The sequence below is a fragment of the Ovis canadensis genome, chromosome 13, assembly GCF_042477335.2.
Source record: "Ovis canadensis isolate MfBH-ARS-UI-01 breed Bighorn chromosome 13, ARS-UI_OviCan_v2, whole genome shotgun sequence".
Lineage (NCBI taxonomy): Eukaryota > Metazoa > Chordata > Mammalia > Artiodactyla > Bovidae > Ovis > Ovis canadensis.
Genome location: NC_091257.1, coordinates 93,144,537 through 93,163,347, shown reverse-complemented (window position 1 = coordinate 93,163,347; position 18,811 = coordinate 93,144,537). Strand labels below are relative to the sequence as shown.

Genomic DNA, 18,811 nt, shown 5'->3' with positions numbered 1-18,811 from the left:
TGAGGGGCTGGGGTGTTGGAGAAACCCTATTTTGCAGAAGCGACTGTCTCTAGTAGTTTGTGTTTCTGGCTTGCGTTCCCCCAGCTCAGCAGTCCGTCTTTCTCTGTCTCCCAGCCACAGTGGCAGCAGGTGCCACTTCCATTTGTTGGGCCTTTCTAAAAGCGTTCCGCATTTATTATCCTCTGGATTGACACTCTAGCTCCATGAGACATAGATGTTTTAGAGATGAGGAGACCAAGGCTTGGAGAGGTTAAATAATCTGTTCAAGGTCATAGAACTTGTTTTGAGGCCAAGCCTGCTTTTTCTTTAGAGCTGATGCTCTTGGATAATCCTACACTGCCAGCGGACATGAATTTGAGCAAACTCCTGGAGATAGTGGAGGACAGAGGAGCCTAGCACGCTGCTGCCCGTGGGGTCCCAGAGTCAGACACACACAGCAGCAGCGACGCTGCCCCTAGAGGAGGAAGGTGAATTTGATTAAACTGAGATTTCCAGCCATCGTTTTCCATTCCTTTTGATTTAGGAGGAGGAAGTATAAACTCTTTATAATTCGAAGAAGAGAGATAGATGTCATTAGCTGTGTGGAAATACTGGCACTTAAATGATGACTGTATTACTGGAATAGGCCCACAGAAGTGGTAGGTGTGAAGCCTAGATAAGCCCTCTTTTTTTTTTTTTTTTTTTTGATCTGGGCACAATTCATCTCTTTGTACTTAGAAAGGGTACTTTGAAGTAGGAGGATCAAAACTTTTCGAACTTCTCTTTGGAAACTAATGTGAAAATTAAGGTCTTCAAAGTATACTTAAGCTGTCTGTTGCTTTTTAAGGAAGAACGGCTTAGACTTCTTACTTATCAGGCCATCTCTGTGCTGTCATTTCTTGGCGAATGGAATGATGTGACTAAGTGACAGGTTGATAGTGGGTTTCTGTCATGTGGTTTTGAGTTATTTTCCAGGTACAGAGATTATTTTGTGCCTTTGTCCCCATTACGCTAGCTCTCCCTTGTGACTGGTGTTAAGTATGAGGAACACGTCAGGAATTGGGGAACTTCCCCTTGGGCTTCCCTGGTGGCTCAGATGGTGAAGAATCCGCCTGCCATGTGGGAGGCCTGGGTTCGATCCCTGGGTGGGGAAGATCCCCTGGAGGAGGGCATGGCCATCCACTCCAGTGTTCTTGCCTGGAGAATCCCCTGGCGGGCTGCAGTCCGTGGCATTGCAAAGAGTCAGACACGACTGAGCAACTCAGCACAGCACAGCACCCCGGGCTCCTCCTCCTGCTTAGAGCTGTTCTTTCCGCAAAGCTGCAGGCCTGCCCTGGGGGTCAGACTGGCACCGTGACCTCGTTTGCACTGTTGTCTAACAGCAGAGCACAAACACAGTCAAGGCAGTCAGGCTTTTGAAAGACGGTGAGGAAAGGAAGCTTGTTTCTTGATAATGTCTAACCACAAGACTAGTAAGGATGTTTATACTTAGAATTCCTCGAGCGCTGGCATCGGAGGTGCAGAATTCGCTGTCTCCCCCTTTCGCTCTACTTCTCCCTCCCGCCTCCCTCTCTCTCCCCATCGGCCAGTCAGTCATCTTTCTCACAGGCCTTTAGAAACACGAGTCATACCGTTCCGCCTGCTGGTGTGCTTTGTTTAGGAGGAGGAGAATCTGCCTGCCCCTGGGAGATATAAACCCGCAATGAGTTCTGGAGTCACACCTTCTAAGCTCTTGTCCCACCTCTGCAGTCTGCTGGTTTTGTGACTTCAGGCAAGTTTATTGAACCATTCTGTACCTCCTGCAGTTTCCTCACGGGATAATGTCAGTTTCCTACCTCAGTGAAGCGCTTAGCAAGGTCCTCGGTGATGGTGAACATGCCCAATAAGTGTTAACCAGCTACGATGATGGATAGTCTGCCTGTTGGGAGATTGTAATCTTGGATGTGTTTTCTGGACTAAGTCACAGACACAGGGTCACAACGTGAAAGAGTGGGAGAGGACGTTCAAGGTTACTGCAGCAGCCTCTGTGTTGTACAGATGGGGGAATGGAATGTGAGAGACGTTACAGGGTTGACTCAGTGTCCCTGCGATAAAAAGACTAGAGCTGATTCTCTAGTCTGGTAATTCCAGGGACTTTTCATCAGTTTTTATCAGGGAGTCTCATAAACATGGCATTGAATGATGGTGATACGATGATACCAGGATTTTTTTTTTTTCCTTTTTCTTTTTTTGGTGGGGGATGAGGCAGAGAGAGGTTTGTGTATCAATAGAAAAAGCACACTCAACATACCTATTGTTTTTTATAATGCAGACTAAGTTAAAAAAAAAACAAACAAACAAAACTTGGCAGGTGGGACTGCACCAAAGATAGAAAGCGTGATTACAGGGGGACATAGGTTTAGAACAGTTGAATCGCTCTTGCCCTCACAGACATGGGGTAGGTTGGATGTCACACTGGTTTGCTGCTGGGAGAACCAGGCTATATGCAGGTGAGCAAAAAGATAAAACAGATTCAAAGGGCATTGTACGTCTGTAACCAGGGTGAAATGGGGGATTGTTACAGGTCAGTTGCTGCTATAGTGTTTGATTGTTTTATTTTTTTAAGTATGTATTTATTTTGGATTGTAAAACTAATACATTCACTGTTTAAATCTGGAAGATACAGCAAAGCACAAAGAAAATAAAGACAGCCTAAAATCTCAACCCAAAGATAAATTGCTATTAACATTTTGTGCTATTCTTTCTCTCTCTCTCTCTTTTTTTTTTTTTTTGGTGAGTGTGTAATATTTTAAAAACATATTTGACCTCATATGATAATGTACAGTTTGATATACTAACTTAAAATGGTAAAACAACCTAGAAGCAAAGTGGCTGTCGTTTCTAGTCCTGTAAGGAAGTCTGGACTTCACCATCTGGCGTAGAACATTCTTTGTTGGGTGCTGCATATGGTAGCGACGTCTGAAGTGGCCTGTTTGTACTGCACCTTCACCTTTATCAGAATGACTCATATTTCCTTGCCTCTTGGAAGGCTCAGAAATGAAAAGGATAATTCATCCTCAAGGAAGTTTTGCCTGGTTCAACAAGTACCATTTGATCACTTAGTTGCTCAGCTCTTATCTGCTATCTGTCTAATAATATTCCAGGACCAGAGTACAGGCATAATCTGTTTATGTTAAATTAACTGGTTGCCAGATACTGCCAGGTAACTCCAGTCCACAGCAGAGAGAGCAATCATTCTTGCCACAAGAAATTCATTTTGGTCATATGCGGAAAGGAAAGCCAAATATTCATGGAATGTACATTATAGGTAAAAAGGAAGTCTGATGGTAAGGATTCTTCCCGAGAATATTTTGTGCTTCCCTGGATTCATAAAAGTAGATTTTTAGAAAACAAGAACAGTTGTTAAATAATGGCTACGTACGTCGGACTTAGCAATCGGTGTGTCTTCTTTGGAGGTAAATATGATCACATAGAGAAATACCGGCAGTAAATTGGCTATTATTAATATCATACTTTAGTTTATTGGAATTGAAAGATACCACTTTGTTTCCTACTTGTGTAGATACATTTAACTTCAGGAATGTGCTTCCATTTAATATCGTATAATTAAAATATTCATCCTTTTAATTTTTTTGTCCTTAAAACATTCCTTTTCTAAGATTGACTCTTTACACTAGAAGCTTTTGAAAATGTTCAAAATGCAGTTCTGAGAAGTAGTGGGTTAAAAGTAGCACTTGTATGAAACTGGAGCCGATTATACAGAGTGAAGTAAGCCAGAAAGAAAAACACCAATACAGTATACTAACACATATATATGGAATTTAGGAAGATGGCAATGACGACCCTATATGCAAGATAGGAAAAAAGACACAGATGTGTATAACGGACTTTTGGACTCAGAGGGAGAGGGAGAGGGTGGGATGATTTGGGAGAATGGCATTCTAACATGTATACTATCATGTAAGAATTAAATCGCCAGTCTATGTCTGACGCAGGATACAGCATGCTTGGGGCTGGTGCATGGGGATGACCCAGAGAGATGTTATGGGGAGGGAGGTGGGAGGGGGGTTCATGTTTGGGAACGCATGTAAGAATTAAAGATTTTAAAATTTAAAAAATAAAAAACTAAAAAAAAAAAGAGATGCCATAAAAACAAACAAACAACAAAAAAAAGTAGCACTTGTTCTGGGAGTGGCCATGCGGACCGACTAGGAGGGTCTCAGGGAAACTGGAAGGGTGATGGTTGTGTTTCATATCTTAATAGGGATTTGGGTTACACAGGTATGTGCATCTGTGAGAACTCAACAAGTGACGTGTGCTCATTTTATGGAATATTTATGTCAATATTGATCTCGTATTAATGATATGTATGCTGCAGTATTTAGAGGGCAGTATACTGATCTGTGTAATTTGCTTGGAAATACATGAAAAAATAATATGAATTGATGAATAGGTAGATGGATGTATTTGTGATGAAAAAGTTAAGAGTAAGGGAGGGTGGGGAAAGATGAACTGAGCATTTGAAATTAGCAGATGCAAGCTATAATACGGAGAGTGGAAACAGCAAGACTTTATTGTATATCACAGGGAACTATCTTCAATACCCTGTAATAAACCATAATGGAAAGGAATATATATATTTATGTATGTATATATAACTGAATCACTTTGTTGTACACCAGAAACTAATATAACATTGTAAATCAATTATATACTTCAAAAGAAAAAAAAAGTAAAATCAAGATGGTGAGTATCTGGGTGTTCACTGTAAAGTTCAACTTTGCTGTATGTTTGAAATTTTTTGTAGTAAATATTGGTTGAAAATGTTATAAATTAGTATTTTTAAGGTTCTAGTTACTATAGGGCAGAAATGGAGCCATTTGAATCTGACCACTGACTTGATCATTTTAATTTTGAGACTGATAGAGAGCAAGTGAAGAATTGTTAAATTCTCTGTCTTCACTACATGAAAGCGCTCACAGTCTTTCTCATTGAGTCCAAGGATTATTTTTCTGATTATTGTACTGTCCTGAAAATGGCCAAGTAACATAAACCCTGTATAATTGTCAAAGGTAGCACCAGTGTTCATTTCTACATACAATATCCAGTGGGTTCATAAACACTACTTTGCTAAGGCACTTTCTAAGGCTAGTGCTCAGTTCAAACCTGTATTTTTCTAGTCTCTTCCCCTACTCTGCAAGCTTCAGTCTGGATGTTTTCAGTTGTCATGACTTCTAGTTCATTAATTCTCCTTTTTTTCCTGCTATGTCTATGCTGGGAGGGATTGGGGGCAGGAGGAGAAGGGGACGACAGAGGATGAGATGGCTGGATGGCATCACGGACTCAATGGACGTGAGTCTGAGTGAACTCCGGGAGTTGGTGATGGACAGGGAAGCCTGGAGTGCTGCAATTCATGGGGTTGCAAAGAGTTGGACACGACTGAGCGACTGAACTGAACTGAATCCAATATTAAACTCACATAGTAAATTCTTAATTTCTTAATTTTTGAATTTTTACACTTAAAAAAAAATAGATTCCAATTTTTGGTGAAACTCTTTTCTCCCCCTCTTTTTTCTTACCTTTTCTCTCTTTTCTCAAATGTACTTATTTTGAAAACGCATGAGTGATGACTCCAATACCTGTACCCCCTGTGTATTTTTTTTCCCTTTTTTCTGGTTCTTTTGATATTCAGTCATCTGGTGTCCTGTCTCTTGGCATGCCTGGTAATTTCGATTGAAAACTGGTTGTTGTCTGTAAAAAGTTGTAGTTGGCCTTACATGATTTATCCTTGACTAGAGAAGGCTCCAGAGAAGGCAATGGCACCCCACTCCAGTACTCTTGCCTGGAAAATCCCATGGATGGAGGAGCCTGGTAAGCTGCCGTCCATGTGGTCGCTAAGAGTCAGACATGACTGAACGACTTCACTTTCATGCATTGGAGAAGGAAATGGCAACCCACTCCAGTGTTCTTGCCTGGAGAATCCCAGGGATGGGGGAGCCTGGTGGGCTGCCATCTATAGGGTCGCACAGAGTCAGACACGACTGAAGCAACTTAGCAGCAGCAGCAGAGAAGGCTCACTTCATTTGCTAGGCAAAGCGGATGGGAGCTGATCCCATTATCCTGCCAGTCCGGAGCTGACCACAGCCAGGGTGGGGTTTACTTCTGCTCACCTGCTCTTAGGTCGTAGCCCTGCAGGAGTTCCAGCTGAGAATCTTGGCTGTATAGCAGGGCCCATCCTCCGCGATGTGCCCTGAACTTTGATCTTTGAATCCTCAGCACAGGAGATGGATAAAAACCCAGCTGTGCTCTTCGGAGGCTTTCTACTCTCTTAGCCTCCAGACCTGTGCACCTTTGGGATTCTACTGTGCAAATCTCTTGAAGGGAAAACTGGTGCAGTCCTTTTCACTGGGATCCTGGCCCCTTAAGACTCGATTCTTTAGATCTGAGATAACAGCCAGGAGCTCTGCTGATTCCTCTGCCTCTTCCGTGGTGTCTTGGGTCCTTTGCCCAGACTGTCTGCCTCCTTTTTCAGCCTTGTTCTTGGTACCCAGAATTGGCAAATACCCTGAAGAACAAACCAACTGCAGTGTGTTGGCTCACACTGCCAAGGGATTCTCCCCTTTCCAGGATTTTGTCTCCTTGAATCCTGGCTACCTCAGGAACTCTGTGAAGTTTTCAACTTTTTTTCTTTTTACCCTTCTAGCTGTTCTCCGAGGAATCCCTGGTCTGAAGTAGCTACTTAGTAATAGTTGGAAGCAGACACTGGTTTATATAAATCTTGCTCAAGTGTTTTTTCTTTATTTTGTAGGAAAGATGGTATTAGTCTTTGCTCCATTTAAGGAAGACATGTCCATTTCGAAGGGAATTCAAAAGAAATATGACCTGTTGATTAATCTAAAACTGAATATATAAGTAAGTTATCATCACTAGTGTGCTTTTTGTCTAACAGTGTTAATGGTTAATTTAAAAGTGTTTTATTTCAGTTGCTAAGTCATGTCTGGCTCTTTGTGACCCCATGGACTGGAGCATGCCAGCCCCTTCTGTCCTTTTCCCAGAGTTTGCTCAGATTCACGCCCATTGAGTCAGTGATGCTCTTTAACCATCTCATCCTCTGCTGCCGACTTCTCCTTTTGCCCTCAGTCTTTCCCAGCAGCGGGGTGTTTTCCATGAGTCAGCTCTTACTAGGTGGCCAAAGTACTGGAGCTTCAGTATCAGACCTTCCAATGAATATTCAGGTTGATTTCCTTTAGGATTGACCAGTTTGATCTCCTTGCAGTCCAAGGGAGCTTCAAGAGTCTAATCCAGCACCACAATTCAAAAGCGTCAGTTCTTTGGTGCTCAGCCTTCTTTAGGATCCAACTCTCACATCTCTACATGACTGCTGGAAAAACCATAGCTTTGACTATAAAAAAAGAAAATAAGTGTTTTATAACACTTATAAGTGTTAGTCTTAGGCACAGACAAGTTAAATGGTTTATCTAAAGCAGAGTTTCTCAGTACCTGCACCAGTGACATACTGGGTTGGGTAATTCTTCGTTGCTGGGGGCTGTTCTGTGCAGTGTGGAATGTATAGCAGCATCTCTGGCCTTTTACTTAGTAAGATCCCCTAGCAACCACCTCCCGCAGCTGTGACAACCCAGAATGTCTCCAGATGCTGCCAGGTGTCCCCTGGGGAGCAAAGTCACTCCTGGTTGAGAGCCACTGGTCTAAGAGGAGGGTGGAGTTGTCCTAATTTGATGTTTTGCCAGAGAAGTGGAATTGAATTTTGATTTACTGGAGTTATTGTCTTCTACCATTGAACTGTTTTCCAGCTGCATTCTTGCCTGATCATTCAGTGGTAGACCCTGGGGCCCTTAAATGGTTATAGGAAGAAATAGGTTCAAGAGGGAAGGGGGTATAAGTATACTTAACGGCTGGTTTAGACCCTGGTATGGCAGAAACCAGCACAACATTGTAAAGCGATTATCCTCCAATTAAAAATGAATATAAAAAATAAGAACATCCACCTAAAAAAGAAAAAGAATATATAGATTTTATCACCCTTGGCTTGCCTGTTGTGAATTGGGAGCATAGGTCACTCTTGAAGACAGACCCTTGCCTTTGGAGGTGAGGGTAAGGGGTCCAGCCTGTGTGTGGCTTCCCCTTGGGCATATGCAGAACAGTACTGTGGCCGTCTGTTTTCACTGTGATCTCACACGTGGCCAGTCTAAGCGGACAGGAGCAAATTAACCCAGAGGAGTCTGCTCAGAATGTAAACAAGCTCTTTGGAATCTAAGGGACAAAGGGCACAAAGAGATCAGAATTAGGGCTGAAACTAAGGGTTAAAAGTAACAAGACAGCTTAGAAGAATAGTGAGCTGGAGTGGACTTTCTGACACTGGCAAAAATGACTTAAGCTTTTTGCTACTTCTTTCTCTTACTCTGCAGACACTTTCCTGTTTTCCAGTTCATTCTGCTTTGATGCCAAGGCTCTTATTAATAATGCATGGCTTTTTTTCTGGTACTCCCTGCCCATCGAGCCTCTTAGGTGCTGAGTCAGAGAAGATTGTTACAGCAGCAGCTCAGCGCCTCGGAGAGAAGTCCCGAGGCAGTGCTCAAAGGCTGCCCTCTTTCCTGCAAGCATATCCTGTAGCAGCTCTCACCTTAATTACTCTAAACCTCCTGTTCAGAGGTTGCTCTTTTCTCTCTTAAAGGCTTTCAAAACTATCCAGAAATGTCTATGACAGAAGGTTTTTGAGAGCTCTTAAAGAAGTGGGTCTGAAAAAGGAAAAAGAAGTAGTTCTGAATGTTAATGTGAACTGCATTTGATTCCTGGGACAGTGCTGTCCTTTATTTCAGTACTTTTCTAGCTGTTGCCTGGATATGTCGATCCTGAGTTCCCTAATATCTGTCTTGTACTATTTAAAATGATATTTTCACCTTACCTTTTTGATAGGCAGCTGCTAGGAGTCAGACAGACGTAAAAGAACGGGACAAGTAATTAATTGCCCGGGGAGCACTCGGGTGCAGGCTTGGAGCCAACATTTTCCTCCCTGCCCTTTGCCAGCCCACGGCCTTCTGGATGGCCACTCAGAGCCTGACCTTTGAGAGCCCAGCCACTGCTGTGCCTGCAGTTGTCAAAGGCAGGTCTGTCTGGGCCACAGTTTTATTTCTGGTCGGTTAGGAAGTAGCTGTGTTGGGATGGGCTCTGCGAACAGAGGAACTGTGGACGCCGCGGGGTTTGTGGTGCAGGTGGAGGGGAGAGCAAGTGCACACCTGCTGCCGCTCCTGGCGCAGGTGGTCACGTGGGGAAGGGGTGGCGAGGTCTTGGACACGCCCTGCAGCCTCTTTCTCAAGTCAGCCTTTAAACCACGACACATCTGAACAGACACATCGGAACAAACTCGTTAAGTCAGTTTATTGACCCGCTGCAGTGCGCTTAAGTGCTGACTTTCCCAGAATGATCATCCTCTTTGTTACCCTGGGTTTTAAAGGCAGCTTAGAAGTTATTTACCTCTCTTCACAATCAGAAATAACAATATGGATAAAAAGAATACTCGAGTGGAAACTCACAAATATCATCACAGTTTTTTTTTTCTGGAAGATTATCCTAAAACAAAAGGCTTACGAAAGTAACAATTGGGACTCATACGGAAGGCCCACTCCGTTCTAGTCGCTAACTTTGGAGTCTGAGATTTATTCTTTCCATCCTTCAGCAGGCCTATGAGATGCTCAGTCTTGAGCTGCAGACCACACGGCCGAGTGGGGTCCAAACTCAGCCATTGGTCTTAGCTGAATGGAACGCTGATCTACCCCACTTTGCTTCCTCTCTGTTCACAGAGAAAGGGGATATAGCGTTATTTGAACAAGTGGCTCTTCAGTGTGTCATTTAAGTCTACACGGAAGCCTTGATTGCTTTCTGTTACAGCACTGATAATATTGCGCAGCACATCATTAATTTGCACGCTCATGTTCTTGGTGTTGTATGTGGCCTCCAACAGTTCAGGGACCAATTTTTTTTTTAATTAAAAGAAATTTTAAGCTAGCGTGTGAGTGCTAACCATACCCACAGTCCTGCTCTTTGAGCTTTGTGGGTGCTACTCCTCTTCCTTACCTGATGAGGTAGGTGTTATTTCCTTCATTTTACAGGCAAGGAAATTGAGGTACAGAGAGTCTAGGTAACTTGACCATGGTCCTTTTTTTTAAAATGGTTAATTTTATGTTTGGCTGTGCGGGGTCTTCGCTGCAGTGCTCCGGGCTCTTGTTTCAGTGTGCAGACTTCTCTTGTCAGGGGTCACTGGCTCCAGGGTTCTCCGGCTTCAGTGCCTGTGGCTCATGGGCTGAGTTGCCCACAGCATGTGGGATCTTCCTGGACCAGGGATCGAACCTGTGTCCTTTGCACTGGCAGGCAGATTCTTAACCACTGGACCACCAAGGAAGTCCTTGATTAAAGTCAGCACTCAAGCCCAGGTTGTCTTATTCTGGAGGCCAGGCTCTTAAATGCTAAGATCTAGTCCCATTTTAATGTATTTGGATCCCCATTGCTTTGTAGTAGAAGCTTAAATATTGATGAGTGGTTAGATTAAAAAGTTAATGAATATAAAAGCAACTCCTTGGAGGCTGGGCACAATGAAATTCTGATTTTAGAACGTATTTTCCTTTTTCAGGTAGATGAGAGGGTATAAATGCTGGTAAGGACTGGACAGGTCCTGGTGAGGATTAGAGTCAATTTAGAAGATGTGTTTTGTTGAAAGGGGAGATAGCCAATAGGCTACGCAGCACGGAAATTTCAAGAGAATCTAGAAATCTGGATTGAATAATAGTAATAGCAAATATTTAAATAAATCTAGTGCTTATTATGTTCTGGGCTTTATTCTTAGTATGTGACAAATGTTAACTCATTTAATCCTAAATGAGATAGGAGTATTGTTATCATCATTTTATAGATGAAGAAACTGAGGCACAGAATAGTTTCGTGGTTTTTTTTGCTCAAGGTCATTTAGCTGACTGGGAATTATCCCTAGGTAGTTCTCTTCCGAAATTGTTACTTTTAACCACTAAACTGTCTGGCAGTGAAATCACCTTTGAAAGTGAAAGGAAAACCAGAAGACATCTGATCAGCCAGACAATACATCTGTGTGTAGATAATTTGCAGCTTCTCATCTGAACCTTAGCTTTTTGTGAGATGAAAACAATTTATTTCTAAGATAACTGCTTTCCTTAATCATTCTTAGTTGGCAATTTTTATCTGTTGTATACAAACTTACTTCTAAGTCATTCCACGTATGCTGCTGCTGCTAAGTCACTTCAGTCATGTCCGACTCTGTGTGACCCCATAGATGGCAGCCCACCAGGCTCCCCCGTCCCTGGGTTTCTCCAGGCAAGAACACTGGAGTGGGTTGCCATTTCCTTCCCCAATGCATGAAAGTGAAAAGTGAAAGTGAAGTTGCTCAGTCGTGTCCGACTCTTAGTGACCCCATGGACTGCAGCCTACCAGGCTCCTCTGTCCATAGGATTTTCCAGGCAAGAGTACTAGAGTGGGGTGCCATTGCCTTCTCCGTTTCACGTATGCCAGTGTTGTTAAATAGCAAAACTGTTCGTTAAACCCTCTAACCTGTAGGGCTGGTTTGCTACTTGATAAATTCAAAACCTAGAGTTCTTACAGATTTCAGGTTTCCTTGGTATATTTAATAGTGGGGGGAAAAAGTTACCATCTTTCTGACATTTTTAACTTTACTTGCAGGATGCATTTTTCTTCTTTAAAATATTGCTTTTAAAAACTAGAGTTGCCAATTTCGTTAGCACAGGGTTGGTTGATTTTTTGTTAGGTTTTTGTTTTGGGCAAACATCATTTCTTTAATCTTCTTTAAAACAGGATTTTTCTTCGTCTAGTTCTGGTCATCTCAGCTAAAAGGGTGATAATGAAAAGCAATGTTAATGGGCTAATGGAATAGAATAATCAGAAATGTATAAGATGTTGATTTTTGAAGTTTAAAAATTGTTTAATAGGACATGAATAAATTGGAGATTTACAGCTTAAAACAGGTTTTGAATTGTGCACACATATGGTATTTATCACTTAATTGAAACTGTAGGCTGGTGTTTTGATTATTTTAATTGAGAAATTTAGCTTTGGAAGTATTTGTCTCTATTTGAAATGTGTTAGAAGCCAATATTGTGTTTCAGATTCTTTTAAAGTATGGATCCTAATTTCCCCCCATCTCTTTTGTTAATTATTTGATTTTTACCCCCAACGATTAGAACAGAAATCTTGAATTTGGCCATAGGCTAACAAACTGTACCACACCTACTCTTTGAACCATATTTAACAAAATCTTTATTGGGTTGCTACGGTATGCTAGGCTGTTGTAAACATTGGGATAATGAGCAAAACATAACCAAAAAAAAAATCTCTGCCCTCATGGAGCTGATGTTCTAATGTGTACCGGTCAAATCAGACAAAAAAAAGAAAATCATGAGTCATATTAGATGATTAGTGATATGGAGAAAGATAACTGGTGGGGGGAAGGCGTGGATATATGGGGGTTTTTTGAGGCAGGGGAGGATTGCCATTTGAAATGAAGTTTGGTTCAGGCAGGTCCTGCCTGAGTTGGATGAGTAAGCCATGTGGTTGTCTGCCGCAGAGCAGCCCCACCAGAGAGCCACATGGGCAGGGCTTCAAGGGGTCAGCTTGCCTGGTACCCTTGAAACAGCAAGGAAGCCGCCGTGGCTGGTGCAGAGCGAGTGAGGCAGAGAGTGAAAAGATGCTGGCAGAAGGGTGAGGATGAGATGCAGATCTTTGCGAGCCGGGATGGGCCGGCTGACTCAGTGAAGGGCCAGGTGTGCGCGTTTTAGGCCTTGCGGCCCCTGTGGCAGCCACTCCGCTCTGCCTTGCAGCTTGTAGCGCTGAAGCAGCCACAGACAGTAGAGAAACCAGCTGGCCATGTGCCGGTAATACTTGGTTTATAGAAACAGGCAGTGGCCCCCAACATTTGCTGACTCCTGGTTTAGAGCCTTGGAGACCATTGTCCGGAGTTTGACTTCTCTCAGTGAAATGAGAATTCACTAGAGGGTTTTGAACAGAGAGGAGTGAGATCATTTGACTTCTGTTTCAAAAGGATGCTGCTGCCTGCCTTGACACCCCTGCCTGTGAAGGGGTGAGGAGGGTGAAAGGGTAGAGTTACCATTAACCAGGAGAGGAGGGCCACAGTGGAGCAGGTTTGTGGGCGGGAAAGGCCGTGCTTTGGCTTTGGACCAGTTGAGTTTGGACATCCAGGTGGAGACATGGACGGTGTTCAGGGAGTGGTCCGGGCTGAACTTACATGTGGTATGTGAGGTCCTGAGGCTGGATAAGCAAAGCAGCGTGATAACAGCAGTTAGCTCTGTCTGCACTGTTTTGACACTTTGGGAGTTTTGACTCTGTCAGCTCTTAAATGGATTTTATTTTAATATTGTTTAAAAAAATATTTTTATTGAGGTGTAGTTGATTTACAGTATCTTGTAGGTTTCAGGTGTATAGCACAGTGATTCAGTTATATATGTGTGTGTGTGTATGTATACTTTTTCAGATTCTTTTCGCTTATAGGTTGTTATATAATATTGAGTATGTTTCCCTGTGGTATACAGTAGGGAAAGTCCTTCATTGGTTACCTTAAATGAGTTTTAGAGAAAGCTTCTGCCCTTTTGGTTCTGTTTATTATTTATCACCTATAATTTAATTGTTATAATTCTGGTTTTTTACATACGGCTTTTAAAAAATTGTGGTGATATAAGCAAAGTTAAAATTTACTGTTGTAACCTCCTTAAGTATAAAATCCAGCGGCATTCAGTGCCTTCACAGAATTGTGCAGACACCACCGCTGTCCGTATCCAGAACCTTTTCATCATCCCAGAGACTGCACTCTTTAAGCAATTCCCCAGCCCCGCTTTGTGCAGGCCCTCGGTCATCACATTTCCACTCTGTTCCTATGAGTTTGTCTATTCCAGGTACTGCATGTAAGCAGAATCATAACGATGTTTGTGCTTTTGTCTGACTTATTGCGGTGTTTTCCAGGTTTATCCTGTCACAGCACGTGCCAGTGCTGTTATTACTTTTTGAAACTTCTTGGAATAATTAATACAGACTTCTTGTACTGAGTCTTATTTCTAAGAGGAGTTCTTAGCTACACAGCAGTCTCGAAAACCCATCCTTATCACCCAGGGTCCCTGTGTGGGGAACTTGGGGAGTTGGTGAGGGGCTTGCAGCCTGTGCGGCCCTCTTTATCTGTGCTAGAGGAAGAACAGTGACGATGGTGCGTAGCTGGGCGGTTTACTCTCTGGCCAGCGTGACTTGATGGGCTTTCTGATATTGTATGGCATGTTTAATCACAGGATAAGCTTGTCCCATTTGGAATAGATAGAAAACCTGAAAAAGTGGCAATGTAAAGGAAATGGTCAAGATTCCTTCTGGAAGAGGGTGGAGAGGTATTTGGGGGAGTGGAATTCTGCAACTGGCTCATCTGACAAATTGCTGAGCTTGGGGGCAAGTCCTGTAAGCCTGCCCCTCCCGCCAAAGCAGTTTCAGTGTTACTTGCCCTGTCTCCCACGTTGCCTCTTCACTGTTGGCTTGATGGCAGCAGTGTTTATGACACTGTGTGCGTTGAGGAAGAATCTGGCTGTCCTTTGGGCCTAGGGGTTAAGTCCACTGCGAGCTCAGCCGACACGTGAACAAGGTGATACTTGTTTAATGAGCATTAGGTCTCACTCGGAGAAGGCAATGGCACCCCACTCCAGTGCTCTTGCCTGGAAAATCCCATGGGCAGAGGAGCCTGGTAGGCTGCAGTCCATGGGGTTGCTAAGAGCCAGACATGACTGAGCGACTTCACTTTCACTTTTCACTTTCATGCATTGGAGAAGGAAATGGCAACCCAGTCCTGTGTTCTTGCCTGGAGAATCCCAGGGACAGGGGAGCCTGGTGGATTGCCGTCTGTAGGGTCGTACAAAGTCGGACACGACTGAAGTGACTTAGCAGCAGCAGCAGGTCTCACTGGTAAGGCTCGGTGATGTTCCTGCCTGCAGCGGCAGAGAACGACCGATAGAAGAGAACAATGAAGGATAGAATGAAAATGAATGTTCACCTTGACTTCAGAACTGGCAATTCCAGAAAAGCCTTAAGAACAGATTATTAAAAAAAAAAAATTGAAGAACAAAATTGGAGACGAGGTCTTTTTCAAGACGCAGTCCCAGTTTAGTGGCTCTTTCAGGTCATTTCCCATAATTCATCCCAGCAGTATGAAAACAATCAGCTATGATGAGAGGTGAAAAGGATGATCAAAGTATCCATTGTTCTTTCCTTTTGAATCGTAGTTGGCTTTGGGTCTTGGCCCTAGGTTAAAAAAAATTTTTTTTTCTTCTTTTATCAAGTGGGCAAAGGATGAAATTATTGTGTCTGGCAGGTTGGGGGGGACTTTGCTTGGGGCTCCAGGAACCCAAGAACTTTTCATTTTTACCCCTGTTGGCAGTAACAGCAGTAACAGTGTGTGTTGAAGAATATATGGAGGCCAAGGGTCTCCACCATCTTAGTAGCATGATGAATGGGAACTTTTAAGCCCGGTCAGAGCAGTGATGGACTCCCAGGTTGCTTTTCTATAAAATGGAAATAATAATACTTACTTGATCAGAATGAAATGAAGCCCTCTGATCTCTTCAGTTTCTTCTTGATCAAGGCTTGTGTGAGGAGGAATTTGGGAGGAGCATGTCCTTCTTACCCTGTTGCGTCTGTGTCACTTCACCCTTCCAAAGACCTGGGGAGCTCCTGGATGGCTTCCAGGGCTCAGCGATTGTGTGTTTTAGCAGCCTTACGTTGGGAGGCATTTTTCAGGACCTTGTGGCCAGCTGATTATTAGTCTTGCCCTTCAGAGGCATGCCCGCCGGTACCAAAGAGTGCGTCCATTAAGGACGCCCCACTGGCGTCTAGCTGATGGCTACACTGGGAACACATGTGCCTCCTTTGAACAGTAGGCGAAGAAACTCAGAGAGGGCCTAAACTCTTTTTCAGCCAAATTATAATCCACCTGTCCTGGGCTCTAATTAATGCTGTGACATGCCTTCCTTCCTGTCTGAGTTCCAGGTTCTGCTTTTCTCTCTTGCTTCCCCTGGGCTGTCTCTGGGAAATTAGTAACCAAGTTGACCTTCATCTTCTAATTTAGCCCAGGAGCCCTCGGCTGTATCTGATTGGCATCTGGGCAGGGGTAAGAGCTAGGCTCTCTTCCAGGGCCGTCTGATTCTCTACTGTGCCGTTTTTGGCTCTCAAGAAATAAAATTTGTTTATTCTGAGTCCTAGGGTGGAAACTGTCTTTAGAGCACGTGTTCACATTTGTTTTAAAAGATATTTCACCTGTCATCAAATCCGTATGTAATTTTGGAGAGTGTGACTTATTTTGTGTCGTGTTCTGGTTATATTTTATTTTTTGTGCTTAATAAATGATAAAAGGCTGCATAATAAAAAAAAAAACCCAGCAGTTTCAACTCTTTCCCTCAGTAGACAGTTCCACTTCAGAAATCAGACAAGGATCAAGTAAAATTTAAAAAGCTTGACTTCTACATAATCACCAAGGGTTTGCACCTAGCATTTAGGATTAGAGATTTGTGTGTTTACGGTCTAAACGGTGTGAAATGGGATTTAAAAAAATGTAGAAATGAGAGTGCACTTTAGTTAGTGTTGAAGTTCCTGGTGGATTGAAGATTTGTGTTATCGGAAACATTGCTTTGGGGAAGAGTGGAGTTGCGGTGCTGGGGGGTGGGGAAGGGTGGAAGGACCTTGAGAACCTTTTACCAGGAGGGGCTACCGTGTGACCTCAGGGCCAGACTTTGGGGAGGGAGACTACTCGAAGAGTTCTTATACCCAGGACGAACTTGTGCTGGAGCTGAGTGTGGATCATCTTCGCACGATAGGTGGTGTGGTTGTGGTCATCTTTGAAGCCTGTGGTTCTCTTTCTAGCCCACGCTCCCCGACTGACTCCAGAAAGTTGTAGCGTTTTCTGGTTGTTACTCTTCAACGTGCCTCTGAAAAGATTGCGTAAATGCCCCTGGGAAGAAAGACGTCATCAAAACTGTAGCATCTTTAAAAAAAAAAAAAAAGGCATACACACACCGCGTAGGCTGCTCTTAGAAGGGCCCAGCCCCAGAATTAGAGCGATGACACCTTTGTGTTGTAGAGAAACATGGAAGTATTACAATTCTCTGCTTTCCTGGATGACTTTCCCTCCTTACTTACCAGAAAGCAGCAGGTGCTAGTCATCTTAGAGAATGAATGCCATCGTGATTGCTTTAAAGGGTGAAGACTATTGTTACTTGGCTTTTTTGTCTCTCCTTCCTTTGAGATGGGGCCAGGACAGGCTGGTCACAGCCTTGTGTCCCTTGCACCTGCCTTCCCTCCAGCCGGCTTCCTACTAGTTTTACATGTGGCAGCCCTAGCACTAGTACAGAGGGCCTTCACCGACGTCACAGCCTCGGCGCAGCTGCCGAGGGCAAACGGTGTGCTCAGGAGAGCAGCGGGGTTTCTTAGAGGAGGAGATCAGTTAGTAGGTACAGTCAACACTGGGTCTTGAAGGGACTCATTCATCCTCTCTCTTTTTTTCTTTTTTGATGGCGGGCAAAGGTGATAAAGTTGGTACAATCTCCAGTCAATAGCTTAACTTCATCTCTGCTTTTATTACCACTCCCAGCATAAATTGTTTAACGAAAAGCCAGGCATAATCTCAAAATTATTTAGCGTTAGTATCCTGCTGTGAGCATCATTTTCTCATGTTGTGCTCTAACCACAAATTAGCACAAGACACTTTCAGAAACTCTTCTGTGGATCCACTTAGAGAGGTTATATGGGTAGAAGGTGACAGTTGGAACTCCTTGATTTTTTTTTTTTATTTTGGGTGAGATTTTCTTTTATTCTTATGTAATTCATTGCTCTACTAGAATAGTGTTGTTGTTTTTTTAACCCACTTCTTACCTGATAATATTTTAATCCCTTAAAAATTTGCCAGTGACCCCATCTGTAGACTTGACTCATTTTATGAGCAGGGATCCAGAAAGTGCCAGACTTTGTCTGGAGAGCTAGAGTCAGGGTAGGGGGAGGCGAAGCAGTAACAAAACTTCAGCCAAAAGATCCAGGGCCTACTATTGAGTTCAAGAACTAGGTTTGTTTCAGGGTGGCCTCAGAGTACAGCAACCCTACTCTTAAGATGAAGTCACTCGCTCACCCCTTTAATGATTTGCCCGATTGCTGAAGTCAAGTCTGGAGCTGAAAAGTTTGCTCCCTTTAACAGGGATCTAATTGTGAAAAGCACAGATGGCCACTGATGGTTTACAAATGTTGGGCATTTGCTGATTTTAAAAATAACTGTGAGAAGGGAAAACCAAGGTGAGGAGAGAGACAGAAAACCAAGTGTACACGTTAGGCTTTGGATTGTCAGACAGCAAAAGACAAAAAACCAAAACACAGGCAGTGCTGAGTTTGCTCAGTTAGTTCTCTCTCGGTTCGGGTTTTCCTCCCGGTACGCTGAACCCCTAGTGCATTCGCTGGAATAGTTTTTGGTCAGAGGCACCTACTACCAAATCCACAGGGTCATAAGCATCTCTGAAGGCCTGGAGAGCCTGCTTAGTTGGGCGTGGTGGGAAATGGTAATTGGCCTCTGCTAGGATTCCTATCCCTTGATAAACTTACTCCCTCTGGCAGTCTTGTTAATACTTACAGTGCTAAATCTATTACAGAGGACAATTTAATTTAATTTAATTTTCGTGACATTTCAGTCCTATATGGTTGCCAGCAGAGCTGTTGTTGTCTGTCAGTCGCTAAGTCGTGTCTGACCCTTTGCAAC

At 43.4% G+C, this 18,811-nt stretch overlaps 1 protein-coding gene across 2 annotated transcripts in view; it reads left to right on the top strand.

The window, feature by feature from the left end:
• B4GALT5 (beta-1,4-galactosyltransferase 5) overlaps positions 1 to 18,811 on the top strand; it is a 75,077-nt gene that overhangs the window by 20,770 nt on the left and 35,496 nt on the right. The window contains exon 1 of one of the 2 annotated variants that reach the window (XM_069547032.1): positions 13,233 to 13,284. The exons of the other annotated variant lie outside the window; for it this stretch is intronic. Coding sequence (XP_069403133.1) covers positions 13,242 to 13,284 — 43 coding nt within the window. The 5' untranslated portion in view covers positions 13,233 to 13,241. Of the gene's footprint in view, positions 1 to 13,232; positions 13,285 to 18,811 lie in introns of those variants that run through there. 2 annotated transcript variants of the gene reach the window in all.